We start from the raw sequence: 21,484 nt of genomic DNA on the forward strand, positions 1-21,484 counted from the left end.
AGTAACTTTAACTTTTCAAGTATTGACTGGGTCTTCCATATTGGAAGATGACTGGATGGGTAAGACTTTGTCAAATGTGTTCAGGAAAGTTTCCTTAATCAATACATAAAAGGTCCAACTGGAGAGAGTATGACAGTGGATCTACTATTAGTGACCAAGACAGGACAGGTGTCAGAAGTAGAGCTAGTGATCATAATTCCATTAGTTTCAAGATAATTATAGAGAAAGATAGGACTAGTCCACATGTTGAGATTATAAATTGGAGAAAGACTAATTTTGATGGCATCAGAGAGGGTCTGGCAAGTGTTAATTGGGACTGGCTGTTTTCCGGTAAACAGACAGACAGACAGACAGACATACTTTATCAATCCCGAGGGAAACTGGATTTCATTACAGTAGTAAAGGCCAAGAGTAGTGTAGAAATATAGCAATATAAAACCATAAACAATTAAATAGTAATAAGTAAATTATTCTAAGTGGAAATAAGTCCAGGGCCAGCCTATTGGCTCAGGGTGTCTGACACTCCAAGGGAGGAGTTGTAAAGTTTGATGGCCACAGGCAGGAATGACTTCCTATGATGCTCAGTGTTACATCTCGGTGGAATGAGTCACTGGCTGAACGTACTCCTGTGCCTAACCAGTACATTATGGAGTGGAGGAGAGACCTTGGCAAATGGGAGGTCTTCAAAACTCAAGTTTTGGGAGTATAGAGTTTATGTATTTATTGAGATACAGCACGGAGAAGCCCCTTCTTCCCCTTTGGGGTTGTTACGCAACAACCCTCGATTTAACCCTAGCCTAATCACAGGACAATTTACAATAACCAATTAATGATCAGCTTTGGACTGTGGGAGGAAACCAGAGAACCTGAAGGAAATCCAAGCCATAATAGGGTGCACATACAGACTCCTTAGAGATCTCACCAGAATTGAACTCTGAGTTCCAAAGCCCCGAGCTGAAACAGTGCCACGCTAACCATTATGCTACTCTGGCACCCAGTTTGTATGTCCCTGTTAGAGTACAAAGCAAGCCTAACAGGTTTATGAAACCTTGGTTTCCAAACAGTATTGTAGTCATGGCGAAGAAGAAACTGGTGCATATCAACAATGGGCAGAAATAAATAAATTTGGTGGTTGACAATTAAAAGAACTGCAAGAGAACAGTTGAGAGGGAAATTGGGATGAGTAAAAAAGGTATGAGTTTGTTCTGACATATACAGTAGGGTGAATGAGATTCCCAAGGGCTTCCACAGATGTAGGATAGAACTGGTCACATAAAGATCAGTGTGGTTTTCTGTGCATGGAGCTGTAAGAGATGACACAGACCATAATGGATTTTTTTTTTGCACCTGGGAGACAGACGCAGAATCCATAGAGGCGACACGTAACAGTAGTGAGGTCATGGACCATATCTGGATTGCATGAATGTTAGCAGGGCCTTTGACTGGTCCCGAGGGTTTGGTTGCTTGGTTTTCAGTATGAAGTAGTAAATTGGATTCAACATTGAGTTAGCAGAAAAAGCCGGAGAGTGGTACTAGACGGGTGCAATGCAATATTGGAAAGTGTGTGGTCATGTACTTAGGTGGAAGAAATAAATGTGCAGACTATTATTTGGATGGGGAGAGAATTCAAAATGCAGAGATGCAAAGGGACTTGGGAGTCCTTGTGCAGGATACCCTAAAGGTTAACCTCCAGGCTGAGTCAGTGGTGAAGAAGGTGAATGCAATGTTGGCATTCATTTCTGGAGGAATAGAATTTAAGAGTAGGGATGTGGTGTTGAAGCTCTCATGAGATCACACTTGGAGCTTTGGGCTCCTTATTTAGAAAGGATAAACTGACATTGGAGAAGGCTCAGAGAAGATTCACGAGAATGATTCTGGGAATGAAAGGGTTGTCGTATGAGGAACATCTGGCAGCTCTTGGGCTGTATTCCCTGGAGTTCAGGAGAATGAGGAGAGGAAACTCATAGAAAGATTCCAAATGTTAAAAGGCCTGAACAGATTAGATATGGCAAAGTTATTTTCCATGGTAGGGGAGTCTAGGACAAAAGGACATGACTGCAGGAATTAATATTCCATGTCCCATTCCCATTCTGATACATCTATCCATGGCCTCCTCTACTGTCAAGATGAAGCCACGCTCAGGTTGGAGGAACAACACCTTATATACCGGCTGGGTAGCCTCCAATCTGATGGCATGAACATTGATTTCTGTTAATGCCCCTCCTCCCCTTCTTACCACATCCCTGATATATTTAGTTTTTTCCCCCTCCCCCTTTTTTTCTCTCTCTCTGCCCATCACTCTGCCTGTTCTCCATCTCCCCCTGGTGCTCTCCTCCCACTTTCTTTCTCCCTAGGCTTCCTGTCCCATGATCCTTTCCCTTCTCCAGCTCTGTATCCCTTTTGCCAATCACCTTTCCAGCTCTTAGCTTCACCCCACCCCCTCCGGTCTTCTCCTATCATTTCGCATTTCTCCCTCCCCCTCCTACTTTCAAATCTCTTACTATCTTTCCTTTCCGTTAGTCCTGACGAACGGTCTCGGCCCGAAACGTAGACAGTGCTTCTCCCTATAGATGCTGCCTGGCCTGCTGCATTCCACCAGCATTGTGTGTGTGTTGCTTGAATTTCCAGCATCTGCAGATTTCCTCATGTTTACAGATACATAAATAAGTTTGTAATACAAGCTTTTGGCACATTGTCCTTCATAACTCAAAGGTTTGAGTACAGAAACTATATGTTATCTATATCTATATTCAACTATGTGGTTTTGTGTAGGTCTTGTAGCTTTAGTTTTGTCTGATGGGTTTGTAGTTCCTTTCCAGGGAACGTGCTAAGATGGTAGCACGATATCCATATGCAGTAGCCTCTCCGGACTCTGGATTGGGGATTACCAAACGCTATGTGGTTTTTCTTGTGTGGTCTGCTTTGTGCTTTTTCGTGATATCATTCCGGAGAATGTTGTCTCATTTTTTAACTGCATTGTATTTGTGGTTTATAAATGACAATAAACTGAATCTGAATCTGAAGAAATTGAGATGCTATTTGAAGTTGTATAAGATATTGGTGAGACCAAATTTGGAGAATTATGTACAGTTTTGATCACCTATCTACAATAAAGATGTCAATAAGATTGAAATTGTACAGAGAAAATTCACAAGTATGTTGCCAAGACTTGAGGAATTAAATTATTGGGATAAGTTGAATAGGTTAGGTCTTTATTCCATGGAAAATAGGAGGATGAGGGAAGATTTGGAAGAGAAATAAAAATTATGTGGGAAAAAGATAAGGTAAATGTAAGCAGGCTTTTTCCACTAAGATTCAGTGAGATTAGAACTAGAGGTCATAGGTTAAGGTCAAAAGGGAAAATATTTAAGGGGAACCTGAGGGGAAACTTATTCACTCAGAGTTGTGCGAGTATGGAACAAGTTGCCAGTAGAAGTAATGGTTGTGATTTTGATTGCAATATTTAGGAGAAGTTTGGATATGTCACAATCAGAATTAGGTTTATTATCTCCAATGTAGGTTATGAGATGTATTTTTGTCCTGCAGCAGTACAGTGGAATACATAGTATATAATATAAATCACAATAAAAATTAAATAAATAGTGCAAAAATTTCAAACATAGAGAGGTAGTGTTCATGAGCTGATGGAGGAGGGGAAGACAACATTCGTAAAACACTGACAGTGTCTCTTCAGGCTGCAATACCTTCACTCAGATGGTAGTGATGAGGACATGCCCTCGATGGTGAGGGTCCTTAATGATGAATACCACTTTTTTGAGGCATCGTAAGCCATTTCAGGCTTTCTGAAGTACCCATGGCTGTGACTGTAGATTTCAGCTGTAGGAGAAGTAAATATGAACACTTGATGCTTCCCTTCGGAGCTGCTCATAAAGAGTTGCCACTCTCTGATGGCATCTTTATGGATGGGGGTTGGTATGAAGGGCTAGGATACAGGTAACGGTCAATTGGACTAGATCTCATACTACCAGGTTCAGAAGAAGTTGTTACCACCCCCCAACCCCCACAACTATCAGGCTTCTGAACCAGCAGTGATAACTTCACTCATCTCTATTCTGAACTGATTCTACAAGCTACAGACTAACTTTCAAAGAGTCTACAAATCATGTTCTCGGTAGTATCTGTTTACTTATTTACTCATTTTCACATTTTGTTTTCTTTTGCATATTGGTTGTCTGTCAGTCTTTGTTTATGTATAGTCGTTCATAAGTTCTGTTACCTTTCTTTATTTTCCTGAAAAAGCCCACAAGAAAATGAATCTCAAGGTAGCATATATTGACATATACATACTTTGATAATGCATTTACTTTGATGAGCAGGACAACAGTTCAGTGTGGCCTAGATGGGCCAATAGGCCTGTTTCTGTCTTGCAATCCCCATCTCTACCTCTCAACTCTCATGCCACCCTGACTCACCATGTTTTCAGAGTTACTGGATCAAACCATGTATTTCTATGTAACACAATGATCTTCACCACAATGTTTGCAGTGGATGTGGATGGGGAGCAAAAGTAATTTAAAAAAATACATGAGGACAATAGAACAGTTGATTCTACAACTGCACTAATGGTTTGCAATGATCACCTGAATGAAAAATAAAAGTGAACTACAGGATTAAAATTAGCAACATCTAGTACTTACAAAGCACCTGCATCATAGTAAAACAGGACATGGTGCTTCACAGCAAACTTTGACCAGGCCATTAAAGGAGATATTAAGGTGGATGATTAAGAGTTTAGTCAGCAGATCTTAGATTGTACCTTAAAGAAACAGTGAACAGAAATATTTAAGGATGGGGTACCAAATTCAGTGTCAGTGCAACTGAATATATAGCTGCTAAAGGCAAAGTGATTACATTTAAGGATGAGCAGGATGGCATCACAGAATTCTCAGAGGGCTGTTGGGATTGAAGAGATTACAGAGACAGATCTATGAGGGATTAGAAAACAAGGACCAGGCAATTAAAATAGAAGTGCTATTCACTAGGATCCAGTGAAGGTCAGTGAGCACAATGGTAGTGGGTTTGGTACCATTAAGGTCTGGAAGACAAAGTTTTAGATGATCTCATGTATATTGATGTTGACATATGTCAGCTTAGTCAGGTAAGCGTAAAGGAAGTGTGGCAGGAGGCAGTCACACAGGATCAGTTCATCCCAAAGAAGAAGAAGCATCCTATAGGGAGGATAAGGCAATTGTGGCAGACAAGTGCAGTCAAATAAAATTAAAAAGCAAAAAAATAAGGCCATGCAATATAGCTAAAATTAGTGGGAAAATAGAGAATTGGGAAGTTTCTTAAAACTATCTGAAGTCAGTTCAAAAAGCAGTAAGGAGAGGAAATTTGAAATATGAAGATATGCTAGCCAATATTAAAAGAGAGGATACTGAAAGCTTTTCAGATATATAAAGAGTAAAAGAAAGGCAAGAGTGGACTTTGACTTGCTGGAAAATGATGCTGTAGTAATGGGAAAAACAAATTGTTGGCAAGCTGGATGAGGTAGATCTCTTTGAGATGTACTTCAAATGTACTGTTGAAAGGCCTGGATATATCAGACATCAAGTGGATGTGTCCCATAATGGAAGAGTCTAAGACCCAAAGGTACCGCCTCAGAAAAGGACTTTGCTTTTGAACAGAGAGGAGGAGGAATTTCTTAGTCAGAGGGTGTGAATCTGTGGAATCCATTGCCACAGATGGCTTTGGAGACCGAAGCATTGGATATGTTTAAGGAGGAGGTAGATAGGTTCTTGATTATAAAGGTGACAAAGATTACAGGGAGAAGGGTGGAGAATAGAGTTGAGAAGAATAATAAATGAGCTATGGAATTCGATGGGTCAAATTGCATAATTCTGCTGCTGTGTCATGTAATCTTAAGATAACCATATAACCATATAACAATTACAGCACGGAAACAGGCCATCTTGGCCCTTCTAGTCCATGCCGCATGCTTATTCTCACCTAGTCCCACCAACCTGCACTCAGCTCATAACCCTCCATTCCTTTCCTGTCCATATACCCATCCAATATTTTTAAATGACAGTATCGAACCTGCCTCTACCACTTCTAATAGAAGCTCATTCCACACAGCTACCACTCTCTGAGTAAAGAAGTTCCCCCTCGTGTTACCCCTAAACTTTTGCCACCTAACTCTCAAATCATGTCCTCTTGTTTGAATCTCCCCAACTCTCAATGGAAAAAGCCTATCCACGTCAACGCTATCTAAAGACAGGTCCCAGAATGGACATCCAACCTTGCAGAAGCTTGTCTGTAAGATTATCATACTTATACACCAAAGACTGAAAGCTGTTGACATCTGGAAAATCATAGTACTGCTTTAATTTGCTTCTGAATAAATTTTAAAATCCTCTAAGATCTTGCTGAAACATTCAACTTTGTTATTTATATTTCCACAAATTTCAAGTAGATAACTTTATTTTATTCCAGACATGGCCCACCTTTTCCCAATTTATGATGGCATGACTATAATGAATTCTTGATTTTGATATCAATGATTATCTAATATAATTCCGAGTTCAATTCCAGCGCTGTCCATAAGCAGTTTGAATGTTTTATTCGTGACCGCGTGGGTTTCCTCTGGGTGCTCTGGTTTCCAAAGACAGTCCAATAACATATGGGTTAGGAAGTCAACTGGTCATTGTAAATTGTCCTGTGATTAGGCTGGTGTTAAAAAAGTGCATTTCTGGGTGGTGTGGCTCATAGGGCAGAAAGGGCAGAAAGTATCTCTAAATAAATTAAGTAATAAACTAATTGGTTAAATGGAATATACTACAGAACTTAAAAATCAGATTTAACCAGGAAAGAGTAAAAATGCATTTATAATTTCACTATCTGTTTTGGAGAAATGATTATATATTGCCTTAGAAGGAAAAGGTCATAATAATAATCTTCTGTTTTTATCCAGGGGCCATGTCAGGAGGAAATGCAGCGAGCAATTGACAGGATTATCCAGGCACAACAGCGTACTAATGAGGACCTCTACAGGTTTCACATTCCCAACTGTGATAAAAGAGGATTCTACAACCTCAAGCAGGTACACAGAGTCTTTTAAAATATTTTTTAAAACTACCAATTACTTTAAATCTGTTCCTAATAACAATCTCATTACCCCATATTCATGTGAGTTAATCAATAGTTATATTGAAATATATTAATTTATTACAAAAAAAAGAATCTAACTCCTACCAAGACCAAAGTTGTTTATTAAAGAGAAAAGAAGGTAAAATACAAACACCTTCTCAATTAATAAAAATTAATAATAGACAACATCTGAGTTTAAACAATGAATTAAAGATTTTGAAAATAATTCAGAAAAGGTCCCCACAATGTAGTCTTGACGAGATTCAGAAATTGAACAACGAATCTTCTCTAAACATGACATACCGTTGCATAACCATTGAGCATGAGTAGGGGGACAAACATCTTTCCATTTAAACAAAAGCGCCCTCCTAGCGAAAAGAGAGCTAAAGGCCAAAATATGTAAATCAGATGCCTTCATCTTAATATCTTGTCCTGCATCAATACCGAATAGGACCATCAGAGGGTTAGGCTTAATGGACTTCACTTTCCAGAGGAACCCCTTTCTTTTGATCTCTTTCTTACAATGCCTATGGAGGAATAATAACAGCAATGTTTGAGGTACTGTGGCCTGTGCATTGATTAGTCTTTTTAGAAACCTCATCAGAAGCAATATGTAATCAGCTTCTTCCAGCAAACTGTGAGCCTGCTGTTTATATTTTGTTACATTTGCAGCTTTGTTCTGTTTCTGTCATGTGACATCTTCCTGAAATCGTGGATACAAATCTATATGGATAACGATCTTCCTCAGAATTCTCATCTCACTGACTTCTCTGAAGGAAATTCCTCCCCTATAATACTATGGAGTAATACTTTGCCCAGGTCTTGTCCTATGCTATACACATTTTGTAAATTATTGTTTGTCTCTTTCCATTTTCATTGAGTTATAGATTCACGTAGAAACAGGCCTTTTGGCCCACTATATCAGGCTTTTATCTACATTAATCCTATATATTTGCACTTAAAATGCAGCTTTCTCTGCCATTTCTTTTCTTATGCACAGAAGGGTGGGGAGCTGGGGGGTGGACTTTGGGGTTCTAACACTTAACTGTCATTCATTCTTAGCCATTAATGCACATTAGTGGTTACAAGCATTCCTTTGCAGCAAAATCATGCATACAACAAAGACGTTTTTATACTCGCCATTAATGCACTTGCAGATATTACTCTACATTTTGTACAACACTGCACGTGAAGCAATGTTTTATAAAAACAAAAATGCTGTATAATATGTGCTTGGAAATAGCTTGAAAATACAATAGTTTGCTCCCAAAATTTACCAAGTCACATTTTACTATACAAGCACTGTTGAGGTAGCACTGTAAAGCAATAAATTTGTAATTATCTTGGTGCAGCACTTCCCTGAAAATCTCATCATTTGGAATCTGACAAATTGCTTTTCTTTCCTCCAGTAACTGTACATCTAAACAATTCCTGGAAAATGAAAATGATATAAATATGAAATATGCTGAGACAGTAAATAAATCCTTTGTCCATAGTAACTGACAGCAAATCCCTGAGTCAGTATCCCCAGCCATCATAAAGTAATTCAAGGTTGCTACACTCCGAGGGTGGAACTTTCTTCATTGTGGCTACCAATTTAGAGACTATGCACACACAGATCTTGATTTCTCCTCCATAAGTTTAAAGAATGTGAGTTCAGGTTTGTAGCCACATAATTTTCCTTACACTTATTCAGGTGGCGATGAGAATGACATGGAAGTTTTAGCTCATTTGTCAAGAGACTCACGGGCTCAGATGCACATCCTGATTGTGCATGCGTGCCAGATATCCAAAGCGTCTATTCCGCTTGTTCTGAAGACTAGAGCACCACCTAGTGGAGGTTTCTGGGTGTAGTTAATGAACTTTAAATATTACCACACAGAAGGAATCCAATTAACTGACGGCTGTGATCTGCCTTATGATAGTACTATTGCCTCTGAATCAAAATATATTTGGGTTCAAGACCCACCATAGAAACCTAGTTTTATTAATGCATCTCTTACCCACACCTCCTCCATTTCCTGCATGGTGGCTCTCACCCTGTTCCCCCACTGACAAAACAGAGTTAGGGGTCCCCTTGCCTCACCTACCGGCTTCAAACCTCTGAATCCAAAATATCATTCTCTGCAACTTCCATAATCCCCAGTGGGATATCACTAACAGGGTCACCTTCACCTCCCTCCCTCTTCAGCTTTCCATAGGGATCACTCTGTTCATCTCTCCCCACCGATCACACTCCAGGCAACTTATTCCTGCAACTGCATTAAATGTTACCCTTGTCCCTACATCTTCTCCCTCTTTATAGTTCAGAGCCTTGGTCTTTCCAGTGAGGCAGAACTTCACTTTTGAATCCATTTGGGTTGCTTATTGCATCTGGTTCTCCCAGTGCGACCTGGTCCAGATGTAACACAGACTGGGGTATCAGTTGGTTGAGTACTTTCACTCTATCTGCTGTAACAACCAAGATCTCCTGGTAGCCGACGTTATAATTCTACTTCCAATTTCCATACTGACATTCAGTGCCTAGAAAAAGTATTCATCCCCCCCCCCCTTGGAAATTGTCATGTTTTATTGCTTTACAACAGTGAATCACAGTGGATTTAATTTGTGTTTTATATTTGTAATTAATTTAGATTACTTTGTTGAGCTCTGTTTTCACTTTGAAATGGAAGCGTCTTTTTCTGCAGATCAGTGTCAAAAAAAAAGCCAAATTAGATCTACTGTGATTCAATGTTGTAAAACAATAAAACATGAAAACTTCCAAGGGGGGAGGATTAATACTTTTTATAGGCACTGTATTTGTCCATAGATTCCACTACTGCCAAGATGAGAGTGAAGGCAGTTTGGAGAAGAAACACCTTATTTCCTTTCTCAGTCTCCAACCTGACAGCATCAATAACGATTTCTCTAACTTACCTCCTATCGGATTTCATCTTCGTCAGCCCTTTGCCTCTTCCTCCTATCACCTATAAGCTTCTCAAATCACTCACACTCTCCCACTCTCTAACCTTCCCCCTCTCACCTGTGTTCACCTATCACCCACTAGCTCACGTAGCTCCACTTCCACCACCCTTTTATAGTGGCTTCCTCTCATTGCTTCCAGCCCGAAACATCAACTATTCATTTGCTCCACAAATGCTGCTCCAGTTTGCTGAAGTCATCCAGTGCTTTGTGTATGTGGTTCATTATTTATTTTGCTTTTAATATCAAAGAAACATTACTCCATCGGAGTGCTAGCTTTTTGGATGAGGTCAGAGTCAAAACACTATTTCTTCAGATTAATATCTAAAATGATAGGTAATATTCTCAAAGTCCACAGTTCATCAATGTGTCATCCTGAACAGATCGTTTCAAAAGATCATTTATTCTTTATTTCTAATTTTGCTCCATTACTGTTCAGAATCTTACCATTTTTGTTATCTTTCCACTGCACTCTGCTCCAACATGTCTATACATTTATCTGTACCTACTACCAAACATCACATATATATATATGTCTGTTCCTACTCATGGTTGGCAAACTATTAACTCAGTACTGAAGTGGGCAGCATTGCGTTATAGAATGTTTTCTGGTTATGAGTGGATACCTAAAACAAGGTAGAAGCCTAGGGATAGCCATTCAACAGGTAGGTTCATGAAGAAGGGTGGCATCATTCTGTTTGGAAACCACACAGTGGGAAATTATTGCTTCGATTTATTAGGAATATTCTTGTCTAATTAAACTGAATAGGCAATTGCTTGACTTTCACTCTCAGTCAAAACTAAACCAAAAGTTTAGTGTCATATTGCCAGCTCGATATTGGTTCCTGTCCTGGTTCACACAACGTCTGTATTTTATCTGACTGTGCGGATCAGATTTGAGGGCCAGTCCGTTCCATTCTGGTTATTGTGGGCAGAAAACAGAAGGGCCTTGAATCATGTGCTAAAACTGAATATATTATTGTCCAGTCAGCCACCCCTTTAACACACAAATACTGTTATCTTGTACTACTATTTTAGGCAGTTACATTGCTATTTATATTTGAGAATGGAATTTTTTATGAACATTTTATCTACTTCCCACAAAGAAGACAATAAATATTGTGTATTAATGTTTTAAAAGTGTGAGTCGTCATTGGATGGGGAACGTGGAAGATGTTGGTGTGTTCACCGCTGGACTGGAAAGAGGATCCCAGGGTCTCCAGAAGTCAGAGGTGATCCCCAGTGTCACAGGCACGACGTACATGTTCCAGCTTCGACAGAACCAAATAATTGAAGTATCTTAAGAAACTTATGAGATGTTAACATCTTTGCTTTTTTTTTCCACACGTTACCCCACAGCATTTGAAGATGATATCTGGAAGGTTACAGTTATCTTTCATTAATATAAGCTATTTATTTCCTGCTTTTTTTTAGTTTTGAGATTGCATTTAAGGAAATCAAACAGTTAGGATGACATGTATGTGAAGTGCCAAGTGAAATTATCTACTGTTGCTAGTTGCATATGTAGTTCACGAAGTAGCATGCATGAAGATCTTCCTGTCGTGAATAATGCCTCACTAAATTTCCGTCAGAGAAGCAATATTCAAGCAGCCACTGCAAGTCAGTAGGTATGAATATAACAGTTATTGTGATTATGAAAGGAAAATAAGAATGTTTGAGACTGATGTCACAAATGCAATTGCAGTCATTATTAGCTAGTCATCGACTCCTCTTCACACTTCCAGTCATCACTTCAGATGTTATTTTAATTAAACAAAAACATGAAAGTGTCTAAATTTTCAAATGCATTGAACAAAGAATAATACAGCCCAGGAACAAGCCCTATAGCCCACAATGTTATGCTGAATTAATTACTCTAATGATACCTGATTTAATTAATCCATTTTGCCTGCCCTTGGTACATACTCCTCTATTCTTCGCACATTCCTGTACCTATTGAACAGACTCTTACGTCTGTATTGATTCAGCCAGCACCACCACCCCTGGCAGCACATTGCAGATATCCACCACTCTGTGTAAAAAAAAGTTTGACTTGCACATCTTTGACCTTTCCCTTTCTCAACCTAAATACATGCCTCTAGTATTAGATACTAGATGAAGCTACCCTACCTCTCATAATTTCATAATCTTCATTCAGGTTGTCCTGCAGCTCCAAATAAAACAATATACCCTCTACTTCCATTAGCATCCTGGTGAAGCTCTTCTGCACCCTTTCCTAAGCTTATAATGGAGTGACAAGAATTTAATGCAATACTCCAGATGCACAGTAACCGTTAACGCCATCTAACCGTTAGTCAACTGCAAACTTACAAACCCACCCTCCACATCTTCATCAGAGTCATTTCACAGACAGCAGAGTTCCCAGTATAGATCCCCGTGGAAGACTAGTCATGGACCTCCAGACAGAAAAACTCGTTGAGTCTTTGTACCTTCTCTGGACATGCCAATTCTGAATCCAAACAGCCATGCATAATGTTCTGGAGGAACCTACAATGAGGCACCTTGTTGAATAACTTATTAAAGTCCACATTGATAAGATTTACTTTAGCTGCAGGTAATTTTTGTTGAAGGTTCAGATTTAATTTATTATGACATCTGTACTCTTCCTTTTGCATAATCCTACAAACACAATACTTGGGATATTTAGTACTAAGCAAGAAAAACAAATTCATTTCATGCTGAGAAGTTGTTTAACATTGACAAATGCATTTAAGGTTAATTGTGAAAGAAGTTCATCTTTGGTACACAATTACACTTGCATCTCAAATTTTGAAGTGTGTTAACTCTTTGCACTTAGTCCCCAAACAGGAAGCAAAGCCTTAAGCTTACTTCTAATGAGGTATGAAATTACAGCGTTTATTTTTGTAATGATTATTATTGATTGTAACGCATTTTACTTCAATACTCAGACACATATTTACTGATGCAAGTCTGTTCAGAAACTTTTTGCCACTGCAGTATGAATGAAATAAAAATTCTGAATCCTGTAACCTTTAGCATAAACATCTGGTTATAACTCAGAAGTTATAAATGGAACATAATCTTCTACTTTGCTTTCTTTATTGCAGTGTTAATGTAACAAAATTTGTATATTAAAATCAGAAACAAAAATCTCAGAATTTCATAAATAATGCTGCCAATTTATTTCCTCAAAATATGTAACACCCATCTGGTGAAATAACAGTGTATATTTTACAGATAGGTACTTTTATGATAGTTATGTCAGATGTACTGACCCATAAAGACTGCAGAATGTAATGGGAGAGAAAATTTAAGTTCTTGCACCTGCTGGATTTCCTGGTGATGGTGTATGCTCTGTAACCACTAGATGGCACTCGCACCTTTGTTCACATTTTCTCATATACTAATGATAGAATTGTTCTCTAGACATTGTTGTCTTTTTAATGCATCTCAGTTTTATTTAGAAAATCATAATTACAGTGCACAATTAAAGAATGGATGAGTGAATTTATGATTTTTGTAATATTGTGATGCATGTTAATCTTTTGGCTTGTTGCTGTAGAAAATACAATGCGTCATATTCATTCAGTTTAAATAATGTTTATTAAAAAACATAATTATATTAAATACAGACCATATTCTAACAGAATATTCATTTCATTTAAGGAAAGATCATATGACTTTAGTAACATGAAAGCTTTTTTTTTTAAAAAAGAACAAAAGCCCTTTTAAAATTTTTTATAGAAAGTTTTACCCGTGAAGGCTAGGTTCCTGTTTCAGACCTGCAGAACAAGACATCTCAAAATATGTAGTAGCATACACTATTATTTTTACATAAGAGCACAAAGTCTGTCAGGATCAAATTGGTCACAGGCTGTTCTTAAATAGTCAAGTGGAGATTCCCTGATTCCTTTCCGAAGTGCCTTTTCCTTGGGAACTATAGTGCAGATTTCTTGGGAATTAGAAAACTCCCACTCTTTCAGGGAGCTGGAAGAATATGTGGCAGGACTCAGCTGTATCATCTGGGCTGAAGAAAGCCTCCTCTCCCAACCAAAGCTGGCAGCAGATCTCACAACTCTGGAACACAGGCTGTCCATGCCTACTGCCAGATGCTCTGAGGTCTCTGTTCGATCAATGTCTGTCATTCGCTCTCTCTTTCTCTCTCTCACACACACATGCAGAGTCCACAGGAGCTGTAGGCTTCTTCACTTACTTTCAAGGCTGTAACAGCGCAATTCCCCATTCCTGTCATAGCTGGGCAGCTGAGTGCCATATTTATCCACACACCAGCAGAAACCTCTTCTCCTACCTTTAGAGGATCGGCACTGTGTTGAGAGAAAAAAAGTAAAGGTCAAAGATCGAACAAACTACATACTTTAATTCTTAAAAGGAAAATAACTTTAATCAATATACAACATTCTCGAGACACAACAAAACAGATCTTAATATTGACCCCTCCAAAGTGTAAATCCTAAGCAGCTTTTAACAATTTAAGAGGTTAACAGATACAGCACCAGTACCTCATGGAGTTGGGTGTTATACAGATTACTACCTCTTAAATTCACTTTCTAATATAGTACAGGACACTGTAGTAGATTGCATCAAGTTTAGTGGATTACATTTAAAGTTTCTGAAGCATTGTTCTAGTTGAAGCAACAATTTAAACAGCCAATTGTATCAACAGATGGCAGCTACACTGAAAGATACAGATTTTTAAATAGCTTTGTTGAAATATCAAAACGTAGCCTAGTCTAGATGAAAATTCAGCTCCAAGTTATGTTGTTCAAATACTACAATTCACTGTCCCAATGGGCAATTCACTTTGTTCAGTTTCAAAAGGAATCAATCTAAATTTGAAGCAGCAAAGAATGAGAGCACTAACTCTATTTGATCAAATAGGCTGCTGAGTTGACAACTTCAAAACTGATTGATAAACTTCTGACAAGTAAGGATATTAAGGTTCATGGAACCAAAGCAAATAAAAGGAGTGAGGTGCACTTCAGACAAGGTGTGGCTGAAAGGTGGAAGAGACCCCAAGAAGATTAATGCTCTACTCCGATTGCTAACTCATTTGGAACAAAAACAGTGCAGTTCCATTCAGAAATGCCCGCATAGGTTTTGTACATTTTCAAATAAAAATTTTTTGTGCTCTACAGCACGTCAGCAACTGAAATGTTAGACCGTGCTCACACATTTACTATCACATTACTTACAAGTGAAAAAAAATTCTTCAGCATTCAGAGCTGAAGGGTCTTTAATTCTTGCCCTCTCACCAGCAATATCACAAAATGTTACAAATACGGGAGAGCTGGAATAACTCATGACCCCACACAAACTAAGTTCACGTAATATTAGGGATACACTTGGGCATTGTTTTTGCAAAATTCTCCAAAAACCCTTTTTTTTGTGTACGTGTTTGAAACATGCCCAAAATAAGTCTAATGTGAAATCTATCAACCGCTTTCAGAGATAAGGAAGAGGAATAGATTGCATTGATGCAGTAAATAAATTTCCACTGGCTTCTGAATGTGGGTCAGTACATTATCTGCCTTGTGATCATTGCACTTTATTTGGCAAGGGTATAACAGTGTGATTCCTTTGCTGGATGCCAACAGGTAGATCTTACATAAAATTAGCTAACAGTGCCCACAGCACTGTTGAGGAAGAGTCTACAAACCTGTTTTTTCTTGTAGAAACCCTTCTTGTCACAATTTGGAATGTATACACCTCTGGGGCTCAGAATGGATACAGCTTTCAGATTATTTAGGATATCTTCCATTTCCCTCCGACAAGGACCCTGATTAAAAAAAAATACAGGCAGAACACTCATGAGTTTTTGCTACTCACAAATTAAAATCGTTCACTCTTCTTAATTACATAAATCTAAAATGTGATGTTTTTAGACCAAAACTGACTATTGAATGCTGGATGTACTGGAATAGCCCCTTTTATTTAATATTACAAATGATTTTATTGATTTTGCTATGAAATTGTGAGTGTACGTGTTAAATAATTACTTTTAAATCAGAACTGATGGAGTGAAACTACAGAGACCTGATGAAGTCAGTACAGGTGTATCATTTAAATTTGAAATTAGAGGAAACTTCAGGTTCGATAGGTTCAAAGTACACAGTAATTTAAGAGAAGGCTCACTCACATATTCGGTGTCATGCTTTATTTCTGAAGAAAAGTTGGTAGTTTCAGTGTTCTCTGCTTCATTGTTAATTTTGTACAGCTGGGATTTTCTAGAAGCTTCCTTCCTCAGCAGCTTCCTGTGAGGCTGAGTTTTACTCTCCTGCATTCGGTGTGTGTTAGGACTCCACTCATTCCCGGAGTTACTGGCATTCCTTTCTTCCTCAGAACGGTTAACATTTCCTGCATGTAAAAATAGGTGGCACGTTAGCAAGGTTTGGTGCAGAAGTCCTACTACAGAAAAGGAATCTCGTTTACAACTTAAAATGCATGCTGAGAGAGGGGTGGAAGTAGAAAAAATATACGAAAGTTTTGTTTCACCGTTGTACTTTAATTGCTCCCAGACTGTCCTTGTACGGGTTTTAAAAGAGGATCACTGCCTGGCAGCAAACGCGGCGATACCTTTTTCCACCGGCTGGTGGAAAACTACCGTCGTCAATATATACGCTCAGATTAACTGTGTTAGCAACGTTACCAGTGGCACTGTATTATGTATGCCCTTGTGAGAACTGAGACTGCAGTTATTCTGATCCTAATCTTTTCTAGCAGTACCCAGCTTTGTTTTTTTTAATTAATTGCAAACTGTTGTATTATCAGTCATGACCAAACTTTATTGGATGCAGTACGAATTTTAACTATACTATGAACGTAGAGAGGTCGTTCCACGTGTATACCCATCTTAGAACAACCCATTTACTTTAAAACTTACATTAAAATACACCTAAGATGAAAGCGGTCACTGCATCACGTATCTGTTCGCATTCTTAAAGTTAAAAAAATGAAGGTATTCAATGTAGAATTTAAGTTCAGAAATATATAGCAACCAACACAATCGTCTCTATTCTCTCCCCAGTGAAAAGGCCAAGAGACGCTGTTTTACTTAAAAGAGGCAATGCAGCCGTTTCTTCCAACCCCAACAGTGAAGCTACTGTTTAAACATAGCCCGCGGGTCAGCAACCCCTTCCTAGCGCGTAGGAGCAGATTGGGCATCAGACTGGAACCATCCAGACAAAACAGTGATGCAATCGATGGATCTCCAGTTCAATACATTTTTTGCCCTAATAAAATAACCTGAACATAGATGAATATTGTATTCATGATTGCTGTCTGCACCTTTCACTTCGTCAAGCATCAAAAGCAACAGCAAAGTTGCAAGAGAATGCAATTAACTAAAGTAAACGAGTAAGAGTGCATAATGTTGTACCTGCAACGTTCTGGAAGATGCGAGCTCTAGCTGTCCCGTTGGTGCAGAGTGCTCTGCCCTCCAACAGCGATTGCAAAGGTTTACTCTCGTCTGCCCGCGGCAGACAGGTGAGGCCCGAGGCGCAGCGCTCGGTGTAGACGCCGCATTGCTGCCCCTGGCGGAGGGCGCAGGTCGTACAGCAGCCGCAGCCGGGCTCCCTCACCGGCTCGCAGTCGCTCTGCACCAGCGGCTTGCACTGCGACAGCGCCCGGCTGTCGCACGGCTCGCAGCGGACCACAGGTCCCAATGAGGTGGCGAGCTTCACACTGGCCGCAGCCACGGCCAGCACACACAGTGCGTACACCATGGTTATTCCTATCGAAGGCAGCGGTGGCCGGGAGCCGGACACTTTGCAAAGAGCTCCTCACACAAAAATTGAAAAAAACAAAAAAAAGGGGACGAAAAGAAAAACAAGTTTACTGCTCCGCTGAATTCAAACCGAACTTGTACGAAAGTTGCCTTTTTTATTTTACTTTTCTTTTAAAAAAATAACCTTTATCCCTTCGCACTTTCTTCGACTCCGAGAAACCAAGAGTGAATGCAGGTTCCCTTATATCAGAAAAGGCGAGATCCCGCCCCCGGAATATGAATAATTCACTCGCCTCCCATTGGATTTACGCCGTTAGTTATTTGCTAATACAGGTTTAGGGGCGGGGCAGTTGTTTGCCCCTCGCACTCCCTGCTTGTCTCGCTCCAAAAGTCGCCCAAGTCATTGCCACCGGGGAACACGGATAACTAGTGCCAGCGCGGTCTTGGACTTCAGAACACCCTGGACAGTTCACAATGCCATATTACTTTTGCTTCGATCTCCGAAGTCTCGACAGTCTGCAATACAATTAAAGCACATTTTAAAACAAAGAGAATGCGTGCATCTTATTGTACAACGCAATCGCAATACTGACCTGTAGAACAGAGGAGATTAAACAGGAACCTGAATAAAGTTGGTTATTTGCAGATGATGGATCCAGTCTGGCCACAGTCGAACGTTAATCTAGACTTCCAACCACCTGAAACAGACGAAATAATTCTGCATCGACCAATTGCATTATCCTTTTAATAATTGAAACTCTCATTTTAAAGCGTAGTTTCAGTCACACACACATATACACACACTGCCAGTAAAAGGCTGGAAAACCAGTTGAATCTAGCCCGTTGACTCAGATTTCGTACACCTTTAATTGCACATTCGACTCGCTTTTATCTGCTCGAACGGAGATAGCGAGATCGGATTTTTTTTGAGCCAGCGGGGTCGCTGCGAACTGTCGATACTTCTGCCCGTTCTTTTTAAAGAATGGTCCGAATAAGATACTATGCAATTCCTCAAGTTTAGTAATGCGATTTACGAGAAACTTTGCAGGGTGTCTTGATGCAGAGAGCAACAGAAGCATGCAATTCACTTCTGCTATACAAGAATATTCACATAAGTTTTATTTATATACGGCATTGATTAATTGGCGTGTTCGGAGAGTTTTGCTTTGCAAATCTCTTTGCCTCTCAACTTTTTTTGCCAAAAAGTGCGAATTGATTGAAAGGGCTAAATCGTTTGCGAAAGCTGCTTACAGGCTTGGGGGAGGGTTGAATCTGACCGCTCGCGTGTGCTCCAAGTCGAGCAAGACAGCCAAGGAGAGGCGAGTTGGATTGTTTAAAGCGTGTCTTAGCAACCATGCACACCCTAGCCAAACTCGTGAATGCAAGGGGAAGAACACAAAGACGTTGGCAGACATTGCTGCACGCTGCCGCCCTGCCTTGACACAACTCCCTGCCACTCGAATCGTACCTCTGGCCCAATCCTGCAAACACAAAGCAAACCGTGGTGTGACAATTGTATGCAAGCAAGGGCGAAAAGCGCAACCGAATACAATGAAAATGCTGCACAATTAATAGGCAATTTCGTATTCCAGTTTTCCCGAGTCTATACTTTTAGTACTTCACCCAAATGATAGCGTTTAAATGAAACTGCTGATTATGACTTTTTGTTTTTTTTAAAAAGGCCTTTTTTAAATTACATGTAAATTAAGAAGGCTCTATACAAATGAAAGTATGCAAGGAGCATTTAGAACATGGCAGGTCGGTGTAAATGGGTGGGGGGGGGGGGTCAGTGCTGGGCCATTCGTAGTTGATTTCAGGGCTGGCCCAGAGTAGGATTGGTGCAAGGAAACCTAACTAGTGCCAGCACACTCATAAGGATTTTCCATAGATCCAAAGATTCCTACAAAACATTTTGAGGATCGGCTGGAAGGACGGACTCATGAACACCAGTGTAAAGGTTGGAGTCAACATGAACAGCACCTTCACCATGATAAAGCAACACCAACTGTGATGGGCAGGCCATGTCATCTGGATGCTTCACTCGAGGCAACCCAAAGAGATCCTTTATTGCCGATTGATGGAAGGTCAGCAGACCCCTAGTTGGAGGAACAGGATTCAAAGATAACATCAAAATAAGCCTGAAAAAAAAATCAACATTACTTCTAAAAACAGGGAAGACCTTGCATGCGATAGATATACCTGGAGGAAATCTGTTCAAGAGGGAGCTGTGCTACGTGGGATCGTCTTCTGCCATGCCGCAGAGAACAAGAAACAGCTGTGATAGGGGAGGATGAAGAACCAAAGGACACAAACACTAACCATAGGCACCAATTACAATTACTCTTGCCCACACTGGGTCAGAATTATGTAGATCCCTGAATGGCCTCCACAGACGCCCAATAGACAACCCCTTAGGAGAACATTCACGACTCGAGATTGCACAACTGTCAGCATTGAGCCAGCGATGGGCTTTAACTATAGTTCACCCTCACACCCCCCAATATTGTTCACATCCAACTGCCAGCTGTCAGCTCGGGGTGTTTAGCCAATTTGAAGTCTGCTCTTCATTGATCTTCCTGCTGGCATCTTTCTTCTTTTAAAAGGTAACAAGTCTTTGACAGTAACATGACTTCTTCCAAGGAAAAAAAAATCAGCTGCTGAAATCTAGATGAAAGAATATAATGGATGCTGGTGGTTTATTCTGTTACAAAAGTCATTGATGAGTTGAGACCCTGTGCTCATAATTTAACAATGGTAAAATAAATATATTCAATTGTAGGTCCCAATCATTTGGCTAAAGTCAACAGGGTGCTAGCTGGGGGTAGTAACTTCAAGCTGCAATTTTGTCTTCTTGCTTCCACTGATGCTTCCTGACCTGCTGAACATTTCCAGAATGTACATGTGTTTACTGCTGTTTTTCACTCACTAACGTGGCTATAAACTCATATTTGGTTTCTCTTAGTACTGATATTGGTAATGCTCTATTATTGTCACATGTACCGAAATTCACTGGGAAAACTTGTCTTGCATACTGTTCACACAGATAAAGTAATGATGCATGATTCTGGGATTTGTTGTTACCAGTGTTAGGAGAATTATGTTCCAAAATTCTCTCCATTTATCATTAAGTTTTTGGCTATAAATCATGTCCCATTTTTAATTGGATAGGATACAATTCTTAACCATTTTTAAGTGTTTTGGGGACTTGGCTCAATTAATCCATTTATTTTTCCACAAAAAATCTGTAGACTTTAGCCTTGTCCATTGACAATACCCTTTCTGTCAATCCTTTAACTGTCTCAAATCAACTAATCATAAGGGTAATTTTAATTAAACATTACATGAGCCAAACCAATCAATGAAGCTTTTAAAATGTTTTCAATGCTCAACAAACTAGATGGGAAAGGAGGGTGTTTCCCTGTCTGGAGCATGCAGAGCCAAAGGATACAGACTCAAACCAGTTAGGAAAGAAAGTAGAAGACATTTCTTCATACTAATGTTAATGAACTTTGGAATTGTCAGTTCTGAAGGAGTGTGGAGAATCAACCATTGAGTTATTTCAATGAATAGTTTTTGGATATCAAAGGAAACATTATTAAAGGAAATATACAGGAAAATGTTGGCATAGCAGAAGAATAGCCATCATTTTGATGAATACCAGATCAGGCTTGGAGGCCTGCTTTTCTA

General features: G+C 39.5%; 2 protein-coding genes across 3 annotated transcripts in view; one reads left to right on the top strand and one right to left on the bottom strand.

Annotated features, from left to right (window-relative positions):
* LOC132395589 (insulin-like growth factor-binding protein 4) overlaps positions 1-13,684 on the top strand; it is a 118,973-nt gene extending 105,289 nt beyond the window's left edge. For both annotated transcript variants that reach the window (XM_059972416.1, XM_059972417.1), the window contains 2 exons: positions 6,935-7,063; positions 11,213-13,684. In XM_059972416.1, the coding sequence (XP_059828399.1) occupies positions 6,935-7,063; positions 11,213-11,375 (292 nt within the window). In that variant the 3' untranslated portion in view covers positions 11,376-13,684. The remainder of the gene's footprint in view (positions 1-6,934; positions 7,064-11,212) is intronic.
* LOC132395590 (insulin-like growth factor-binding protein 3) lies at positions 13,638-18,025 on the bottom strand. The gene is made up of 4 exons (XM_059972418.1): positions 17,450-18,025; positions 16,211-16,428; positions 15,731-15,850; positions 13,638-14,378 (listed from the first exon to the last, which is right to left on the bottom strand). Exons 1-4 carry the CDS (start codon positions 17,793-17,795, stop codon positions 14,259-14,261), a joined length of 804 nt encoding a protein of 267 aa, XP_059828401.1. The 5' UTR covers positions 17,796-18,025; the 3' UTR covers positions 13,638-14,258.
* Between the last annotated feature and the right edge of the window lie 3,459 nt (positions 18,026-21,484).

This window comes from Hypanus sabinus, chromosome 6, assembly GCF_030144855.1.
Source record: "Hypanus sabinus isolate sHypSab1 chromosome 6, sHypSab1.hap1, whole genome shotgun sequence".
NCBI classification, from domain to species: Eukaryota; Metazoa; Chordata; class Chondrichthyes; order Myliobatiformes; family Dasyatidae; genus Hypanus; species Hypanus sabinus.

Bases quoted from the DNA above. Each gene is read 5' to 3' on its own strand.
- LOC132395590 (XM_059972418.1), bottom strand. From the start codon at position 17,795: ATGGTGTACGCACTGTGTGTGCTGGCCGTGGCTGCGGCCAGTGTGAAG. The intron at 16,429-17,449 runs GTACAACATTAT...TTTTACATGCAG, and splicing joins CATCTTCCAGAACGTTGCAG to GAAATGTTAACCGTTCTGAG. The intron at 15,851-16,210 runs GTGAGTGAGCCT...TTTTTTAATCAG, and splicing joins TAAAGCATGACACCGAATAT to GGTCCTTGTCGGAGGGAAAT.